Consider the following 9379-nt stretch of genomic DNA (forward strand, 5'->3'; position numbering starts at 1 on the left):
CCTCCTGGGTTCAAGCGATTCTCCTGCCTCAGCCTCCTGAGTAGCTGGGATTACAGGTGCCCACCACCATGCCCAGGTAATTTTTGTATTTTTAGTAGAGATGGGATTTCACCATGTTGGCCAGGTTGGTCTCAAGCTCCTCACCTCAAGCGATCCACCTGCCTTGGTCTCCAAAGTGCTGGACTCACAGGCGTGAACCACCATGTATGGCTCCACTTGCTTCTTTTTACATTTTTTAATGTGGATGCTAGGAATTATATACTTAGATTGTGTTGTTTCTACTGAACAGCACTGCTCTGGGATGTGAACTCCAAGATGGCAGCAGATTTTGTCAAGAACAGTGCCCAGCATCCTGTAGGTATCCCATGTTTCCAGAATGTGGAAGAAATCACTGATGCTGTTGATTCTGCTAAAGGGAACTAACTGTGACAGGGCTGGAGAGTATCCCTGACTGTTGGTCCTGAGCCCCCTCCCTTGCACAGCTGCCTGTCCACTCACCAGCAATGAGGGTGCTCTGCTGCCGGGCCTGCTCCAGCAACAGCACATGCTGCAGCAGGGAGGCATGCCCGTGGGGGCTCCCGTCGCCCTCCAGTGCCACGCCCAGCAGGCAGCCAGGGATAGAGGATGTGCTCATGAACTTGCCCGTCAGCGTGCCACCCTGCCGCAAGGACTGGAGGGCCTGCCTCTCGGCCTCCTGCTGTGTCGACAGCTTCGGGGAGGCCTGGGGGGTGAAGGGAGGGGCTTATACAGCCTCAGTCCTGCCAACTTTGGACCAGCATCCCCATCTACCCACTATCTACCCCCCAGCTCTGGGTAGGGCCAACCGATCTCCCTTAGGGCCTTGGAAGGGGAAAACCCCAGCTGGGGACATGCAGGACCTGTGATCTCAACACCAGAGGAAAGATGGGGTATGTGCCCTGTACTTACAGTGAGGTGTGAGTTGGTGACAGTGACCGTGGCCTGCAGCCCTAAGGAGATGTTGGGCAGAGAAGGAGACGTGTAGAGGCTGAACTGGTTGGGGGAGCTGTCCAGAGGGAGGGCTCGGTGCTGGGGGAGCATCTGGGGAGCAGTGAGAAGAGACAGGAATGAGAGTGTGCAAAGGGAGGCAACAAGGGAGGGCAACCTGGGGCCAAGACCAAGTTCTCTGAATGGTGCCCAGTTCCCTCTACCCTGAGCTCCCACTGAGGGACACTGAGCCATCAGGGCTCTTCATAGTCCTGTGGGACAAATTCCCCTTTGATGCAATTAAGTCCAAGCAAGGACCCTCCAGCCTATTCATGTGGGCAGAGAGGTCTCTGCTGGGCACTCAGGCAGACAGACTGGAAGAAGCTGCACTCTTTCTTCCATGGGAAGGAGCAGCTCTGTCCCCGCCCCACCAGCCCTCAGCCAGGCCTGTACCTCGGTGGGGATGTTGGGGACTGAGCCAGTAAAGCCATTCTCAGCGATGGTGCTGTGGGAGCTGTTGGGAGAGCTGGGGCCGGAGCCGGGTGCGCTGTTACACACGGACGATGCTACAGGAGAAGTGGTTGTCACCTGGGCCTGCTCTGAACTACCTCCCACCCCCGATTCCCAGACCCTCAGAACAGGTACATGAGAGCAGCCCTTACCCCCAGGCCCGGCACCTGTGATCTCAACAGCTCTTTTCTTAAAGGTGCTAATAACAGTCCCATCCTTGCGACGCAGGAGGGGACTGCTTCTCCGCTCAGCCACCTTCTGTTTTAGCCTTGAACGCACTTTCAAGTTGGGTTCAGAGGCTGGAGAGAAGGTAACCGAGGTTCAGATACGCGCACAGCAGCACACATCTGCAGTCGAGCCCACTGTGGTCAGGCCTGACACTGCCACAAGCCCACCTCTGCCTCCCGGGAGCCATATTCTGGGAGGCCAGGTGGGGGACTCACTTACCTGTTTTGCGGAGGGGGAAGTCATCTCGACTGTCGTAGGGCCCAGGCAAAGGCAGTTTGTAGGAGGGAGGCGTCCCAGGGGGGCCGCTCTGGGGAGGGGAACTCTGGTCCAAAGAAGCATGGTGGGCTCCCCTGGGGGTGGGGGTGGGGATGGAAGCAGATCTAGGTTATCGCCCAGCCTGCTGGACCTGCCACCTGGCAATCTACACTGATGAAAAATCGTTTGTATATAGGAAGAGGACATGGATCTCGGGGAAAGAATGAGGAAATAAACCAGGGATGGAGGTCCTGTCTCTAAGGAGAGATTGCAGGACCCATATATGGGCACAGGGCAGAAGCCCCTTGCCATCCTATAGCCAGGCAGCCCCTGAGCGGCTCACCTATGCCCACCCGTGCCTGCCCAGGGCCATTACCAGCATTTGGGGTGCTGTGGGAGGGAATGGTTGAGGCCGCCTGGTGTGGGCTCCTTTGACTTCGACAAGAGGAATTCCTGGAGCCTCAGCTTTACCTCGGTGCTGGCAATGGCACCTGCAGGACAGGGCACAACTGACCTGGCTGCTTAGGGCCAGACCCCCCATGGCAGGGGCAGGCATCATGGGTGGGGCCCTAGGAGGTCCCAGGAGTCCCTGCCTTACTCTCTTTGCTCTTCTCCTTGTTCCGCAGGATGAGCAGCTGCTGCTCCAGCCGCTGCTTCTCCAGCTCTTCCTGCCGCTGCTGCTCCCGCTGCCGCTGCTGCTCCAGCTCCTGCTGCCGCTTGGCTGCCAGCATCTCCTGCTGCTGCTTGGCTGCCAGCATCTCCTGCTGCTGCTGCAGGGGCATGGGGAGGGAGGCAGGAGTGAGCCAGGCCCGGGCGGGGGGCGGGGGGGCGGAGCCCTGGGAGGCCCCCCGCACCCCTCTCGCTCACCTTGAGGTGCTTCTGTAGCTGGACCTCATGCTGCCTTGTCAGGTGGTCATGCTGTTTCTGGAACTCGGCGAACAGGAGCTGCTTCTGCAGCTGCTGCTGCTGCTTGAGCGCCAGGAGCTCCTGCTGCAGTTGCTGCTCCCGCAGTGTGGGATCCACAGAGCCCACCAGAGCACCCCGTAGCTCCACAGGGCTGGGGCTGCCTCCACCTCCACCCCCACCCCCCATGGAACTGGGCATGGCTCTTGGCAGCACCGGCTTCACCTCCACTGTGGGCAGAAGAGACAGGAAGGAGTTAGTGGGCCCAGCCCCAGACTCCAGTCATGCCTGAGGCCCAAACACTACCAGGCAGGATTCTAGGAGACCCAAGGAGATCAGAGACAGAGGGGAAATCAAATCCCTCTGCTCCATAGATGCAACATTTTACCTTAATTAAATGAGGCTGAAGCCATGAACTTCAATAGGAAAATACAGGCCAAGCACGGTGGCTCACATCTGGAATCTCAGGTTACTTTGGGAGGCTGAGGCAGGCAGATCACCCGAGGCAAGGAGTTCAAGACCAGCCTGGCCAACATGGCGAAACCCCCTCTCTACTAAAAATACAAAAATTAGCTGGGCGTGATGGTGCACACCTGTAATCCCAGCTACTCAGGTGGCTGAGGCATGGGAATCTCTTGAACCCCGGGAGGCGGAGGTTGCAGTGAGCCAAGATCATGCCACTGTACTCTAGCCTGGGTGACAGAGCAAGACTGTCTCCAGGGAAAGGAGGAAAAAAAAAAAAAAAAAAGGGACGGGCGCGGTGGCTCATGCCTGTAATCCCAGAACTTTGGGAGGCTGAGGCAGGCAGATCAAGAGGTCAGGAGATCAAGACAACCCTGGCTAACACAGTGAAACCCTGTATCTACTAAAAACAAAAAAAATTAGCTGGGCATGGTAGCACATGCCTATAGTCCCAGCTACTCAGGAGACTGAGGCAGGAGAATCGCTTTAACCCTGGAGGCGGAGGTTGCAGTGAGCCAAGATTGCGCCACTGCACTCCAGCCTGGGTGACAGAGCGAGACTCCATCTCAAGAAAAAAGAAAACATGCATAAACATGAAGTGGTACCTGACAGATTGTGAGTACTCAACACATTTTATGTGTGTGTGTGTGTATATATACATATGTGTGTGTATCTCTCTACCTATATATATATATATATATATATCAGAGGCAAGGTCTTGCTCTGTTGCCCAGGCTGGAATGCAATGGCATGATCATGGCTCCTAACAGCCTCAACCTCAAGCAACTCTCCCACCTCAGCTTCCCGAGTAGCTGGGACTACAGGAGCATGCCAATGCACCAGGCTAATTTTTAAATCTTTAGTAGAGACAGGGTCTCACTATGTTGCCCTGGCTGGCCTTAAACTCCTAGGCTCAAGCGATCCTCCCACCTCAGCCTCCCAAAGTGCTGGGATTATAGGCATGAGCCACTGCCCAGCCTTCAACACATAATATTATCATTGATAGTCAACATCTCTGGGCATTTTACAATGACTCATTTAAATGTCATGGTTACCTATGACTTAGATGCTATTATTACCCCATTTTACTGATGAGGAAACTGAGATTTAGAGAAGTTTAAGTAGCAACCAGACACAGCTAGGTGATCGAAGAACCAGAATATGAGTCCAAATCCTAAGCTTTTAACCACTGTGCCCACTCCTATTTCTCAACACCGTGCCCCGTGCAAAGCGTCATACTAGAAGAGAAACTGAGGCACAGAGGTTGGTTCTAGGACTGACAGTGCCCTTGGTAACCCCAGGAGAGGCTGGTGGAGACCTTCTGGATATCTCTACCCTCTGTCCCCTTCTGGGGCCTCATCCCTATCTGGGGCACACTGGGCAGGAGAGACAGAGGCTGTGGGAATGGGAGTGGGGTGGGAACAGAAGGCCTTGGAGAAAGCGGGTGCAGGGCTGCACCAAGCCAGGGACAGGAGGGGGCTGGGAGTCAGACTCGTTTCCTTTGCTGGATTATCTCCTTTCAACAGTTTTATTGTAATTACCCTGAAAATGCCGCTATATATAGAGTGAGCCAAACAGCAGCTGTGCCTGGGGGGAGGGGGAATGAGAGGATGGGCGGGCAGGCAGCAGGGAGGAGGTGGGAGGAGCAGACAGGAAAGGAAAGGGAATCAGACAGGAAGAAGGGTAACGGCAGGGGGAGGGCGGGAGCTTCGGCAGATATCTCAGAACTCTGGTCCTAGGGAGAACTGGCTGGGGAGAGGAAGGCTGCTGGGGAGAGGAAGGCAGTGGAGGACCTGCTGGGTTCCAAGACCTTGGGTCCAGGCCCCACATGGACAATAGGCCTAGCGGCTGGAGGTTCCAATGGGCTTATGGGAAGGCTAGGTCTCCACTTCTTTGTCCCTACACACGGTTCTCGGGTCACTGCATGTCACTCCCCACCACTGCCCTGTGGTTGCCAGGACAACTGGGCAAACACCACACCAGCAGGGAGCCCCAAGCACAGCCCACGCCCCACAAAGCCTCCAGCCAGGAAGGGGAAGGCAGGATACCACTGCCTGGGAAGGCGGAAGTGAGAGAGGCAGGGCCAACCCATTCCTGTTTCTCTTCTACTTCTTTCTCCAAAGAAAGCCCTCACTCTCCTCGCTACAGCCCAGAGAGGTCACGAGGGGCTGGGAATGCTCCTGTGGCAAAGTGGCCCACTCCCGCCCAGGCCTGGGAAGAAAGGACCCCCCAAATCCTTCTGGCTACCACTATCTCCTGCCCTCATGAGCTGGGCTCTCTCCAGATCACCCCCCAGCATTAAGAGGCGCGAGGGGTCCGGGGGGGGGAAGTTTTTTGTTTTTTAATTTTTTGAGACAGAGTTTCGCTCTTGTCACCCAGGCTGGAGTGCAATGGCACGATCTCGGCTCACTGCAACCTCTGTCTCCTGGTTTTAAGCAATTTTCCTGCCTCGGCAGGCACCCACCACCAGGCCGAGCTAATTTTTGTATTTTTAGTAGAAATGGGGTTTCACCATGTTGGTCAGGCTGGTCTCGAACTCCTGACCTCAGGTGATCCACCTGCCTCGGCCTCCCAAAGCTGGGATTACAGGTGTGAGCCACCACACCCAGCCAGCCGAAAAATTTTTAAAGAGAAAAGAAAGAGGTGGGAGGTAGGAGGTGGCAAAGGGTGGGCTAAGAGAGGCCCCCCACCTGTTTAGATGGGTCTGGATCTCTCCAGAGAACCTAGCACTGAATGGGTGTCACCAAGGCAGGAGCAAGGCCTGCTGGAGGCCAAGGCCATGCCACCCGCATGTCTGTAGTATGGCCTCTGGAACCCCCTGCAGGCAGGGCGGGGTGGGAGAAGGTAAAGGGTGAGCACCACGATGTGGCAGTCCCCACCAGCCTCTTCTCCCCCAAGCATGGTTGGGAACATTCCTCTGTGGTTTCCCCGCCAGCCGTACTGACGACTCTGTGGCCACAAGGCCAGAGTCACATGTGCAGAAGTGGCCAGATGTGGCAAGAGGGTGGGGTTACACATACTCATCCTCCTTCCCAACCCATATCCTGCCCCAGCACCAGGAGGAAGGGTCCTTGGAAACTGCAGAAGGCCTTCCTGGAGGTAGCCAGCCACGGTCCATGATGGTGGCAAGGAAATGGCAGCCAGCTCAGGTCTCCCCAGCCCGCGAAGTGCTCAGCAAGGCCCTGAGCTGGCCGGAGGGTTATCTGTTCTTAGTCAAGGCTGGCTTGGCCCGTGGCACTCTGATCACTCAGCCAAGCGATGGACGGGCTTCAACCTGCTGCTCCCGGCAATGCCGGGGTTGTAGGAGCCGGATGCCAGCTCGCCTGCCCAGAGAAGGGCAGGGGTCCAAGCACTCCTGGCTCCCAGCAGATAACCCTGCCTAGGGCTGGAACTGTCGCCAGCAGTACTGGCTTCCCTTGCAAGAGCCCTGCAGAAAGCACATGGGCTCAGGCAAGGGGAATCTCCCACCAGACTGTCACTGCCATGCAGCAGCAGAGATGTTAGGCCCGGAGCTGCAGTGGGAGCCACAGTCCTATTGGTATGCAGGTGGCAGGGCAGGCAGAGGGCCCTGCCATGCAGCCTCGTTCCCATGCAAACAGGAAGCACAGGCGACTCCAGAATATTAATATGCAGGGCCTGCAGGGCCTGGGTGGTATGCAGCACCCCAGGGGTTTGCCAGGTAGCAACCTGCTCCACCCAAAGTGGAAGGGGCCATGGCTGCTCTGCCTGAGTCAGGGAAAGGAGGGGCATGGAGCCCCATGAATAGAGTCTGCCCAGGCACAGACCCTGGAGCTGGGCTGGCCTTGAACTCTCTCAAGGATCTGTGCCCTCTGCCAGCCTGGCATGAGCAGAGCAGGTGGCAGCAGCTGCCATCAGCACCAAGCACCTGGGTGTGTCATGATAGGAAGAGGCTCTTGGCCGCCTCCTGGTGGACCTAGGAAGGCTGGGGAACCTCTGGGGAAAGAAGAGGATAGATGGGCCTGGGCGAGGTGGCTCACGCCTGTAATCCCAGCACTTTGGGAGGCTGAGGTGGGCGGGATCACCTGAGGTGAGGAGTTCAAGACCAGCCTGGCCAACGTGGCGAAACCCCATCTCTACTAAAAATACAAAAATTAGTTGGGTGTGGTAGTGGGCACCTGTAATCCCAGCTACTCAGGAGGCTGAGGCAGGAAGAATTGTTTGAACCCAGGAGGCAGATGTTGCAGTGAGTATAGATCATGCCACTGTACTCTAGCCTGGGTAACAGAGTGAGACTCCATCTCAAAAAAAAAAAAAAAAAAGAGGGTAGACAAAGGCGCACTGTTCCCTAAGAGGACAGGCCAAGAGCTCTGGCTAGCAAAGAGCCCCACTGAAAGGCCAGGCAGAGTCGGGCACAGTGGCTGTAATCCCAGCACTTTGGGAGTCCGAGGCAGGTGGATCACTTGAGGTCAGGAGTTCAAGACCAGCCTGGTCAACTGGAGAAACCCCATCTCTACTAAAATTACAAAATTAGCTGGGCGTGGTGATGCATGCCTATAGCCCAGCTACTCGGGAGGCTGAGGCAGGAAAATCATTTGAACCTGGGAGGCAGAGGTTGCAGTGAGCCAAGATCACGCCATTACACTCCAGCCTGGGCAACAAGAGTGAAACTCTGTCTCAAAAAGAAAAACAAGAAAACAGAAAAAAGAAAGGAAAAGAAAGGCAGGAAAAGGGTCACAGGGGAGGACAAGGCCCTGGGTCCTTCCCTCACCTGCCAGGGTCTCACTCTGATAGGAATCAAGAGGCCAGCAAAGCCACCTCCTGCGGAGGTCAGAGGCAAGGCTCCGGGGGAAAGCCCTGGGCCCCCCACCTGGCTCTACTTTCCTCTTTCCCGGGACTGAGAACCTTCCTTCTCCTGGGAGTGGCGGCCTCAGGAACAAGCAGCAACACCATCCTGACCTCTGGTTTTCTGCAGGATTGATCACCCTGCCTCCATGGGAAGTCCCAGCCTGGGTTGCTGGGTGGGTGGGGCTGTGTGTTTCTTTTTTTTTTTTTTGAGACAGAGTCTCGCTCTGTTGCCCAGGCTGGAGTGCAGTGGCGCAATCTTGGCTCACTGTAAGCTCCAACTCCTGGGTTCAGGCCATTCTCCTGCCTCAGCCTACTGAGTAGCTGGGACTACAGACGCCCATCATCACACCTGGCTAAGTTTTTGTATTTTTAGTAGAGACAGGGTTTCACCGTGTTAGCCAGGATAGTCTGGATCTCCTGACCTTATGATCCGCCCGCCTCAGCCTCCCAAAGTGCCAGGATTACAGGCGTGAGCCACCACTCCCGGCCTTGGGGCTGCGTGTTTCTAGCCATGCGAGGGGCCAGAAAAATAGCAAGTTCCGGCTCAGGAGCTGCCCTGCCCAGCTCACGAGCACAAGTGGAAATGGGCAGTGCACCACCTGAGTGACACTTCTTTCCCATCCTGCTGGGCCTGCCTCCTCTTCAGGAACCCTATCAGCCCAGTGGGGGCCTCTGGGGCAGATTCAGGCAGCATGAGGGAGAGCCTGGTCCTCTGGGGGAGATGATGTAGTGCTCGCGGGGCAACCCCTGAGACTACTGCCAGCACAGCCTTAGTCTAAAAAAACGGTGTCCAAGCAAAGAGACACTGCCTCCAAACAGACAAGTGGCTCTGGGCCATGAGGGACAGGTTTCAGCAGTACCTTGGGAACAAGAGTTCACAGTAAAAAACACATCTAGCTTCCCAAGAGCAAGGCCAAGCCTTCCCCCTGCTCTGAACATACCATGAGCTGCATCCCAGGTCCAAGCCCCCTCTCAAGAGACAGCATCTCCAACTCAAGAATCCCTGTGACAAGAACGCTGGCCAGCAAGGAAATGGGACCTTTAGTTCCCCCTAGAGAAGCCCTCGGGGGAGGCAGCTGGCACAGTGTGGACCTGCCTGGCAGACCCAAGAGGCTTAGCACCTGGCTCTAAAAGACCCTGCTCCATAAAATAAAAATAAAAATAAGACCAGGCGCAGTGGTTCATGCCTATAATCCCAGCACTTTGAGAGGCCAAGGCAGGCGGATCACGAGGTCAGGAGTTTCAGACCAGCCTGGCCAACATGGTAAAA

At 56.1% G+C, this 9379-nt stretch overlaps 1 protein-coding gene across 2 annotated transcripts in view; it reads right to left on the bottom strand.

The window, feature by feature from the left end:
- The window catches only part of HDAC5 (histone deacetylase 5), a 61100-nt gene that overhangs the window by 22550 nt on the left and 29171 nt on the right, over positions 1-9379 (bottom strand). For both annotated transcript variants that reach the window (XM_011940077.1, XM_011940076.1), the window contains exons 4-11: positions 2806-3071; positions 2537-2708; positions 2315-2429; positions 1903-2033; positions 1608-1754; positions 1399-1511; positions 928-1059; positions 499-721 (exon numbers count right to left, since the gene is read on the bottom strand). In XM_011940077.1, the coding sequence (XP_011795467.1) occupies positions 499-721; positions 928-1059; positions 1399-1511; positions 1608-1754; positions 1903-2033; positions 2315-2429; positions 2537-2708; positions 2806-3071 (1299 nt within the window). The remainder of the gene's footprint in view (positions 1-498; positions 722-927; positions 1060-1398; positions 1512-1607; positions 1755-1902; positions 2034-2314; positions 2430-2536; positions 2709-2805; positions 3072-9379) is intronic.

Source organism: Colobus angolensis, unplaced genomic scaffold (assembly GCF_000951035.1).
Source record: "Colobus angolensis palliatus isolate OR3802 unplaced genomic scaffold, Cang.pa_1.0 Scaffold187, whole genome shotgun sequence".
In the NCBI taxonomy this organism is placed as follows: domain Eukaryota; kingdom Metazoa; phylum Chordata; class Mammalia; order Primates; family Cercopithecidae; genus Colobus; species Colobus angolensis.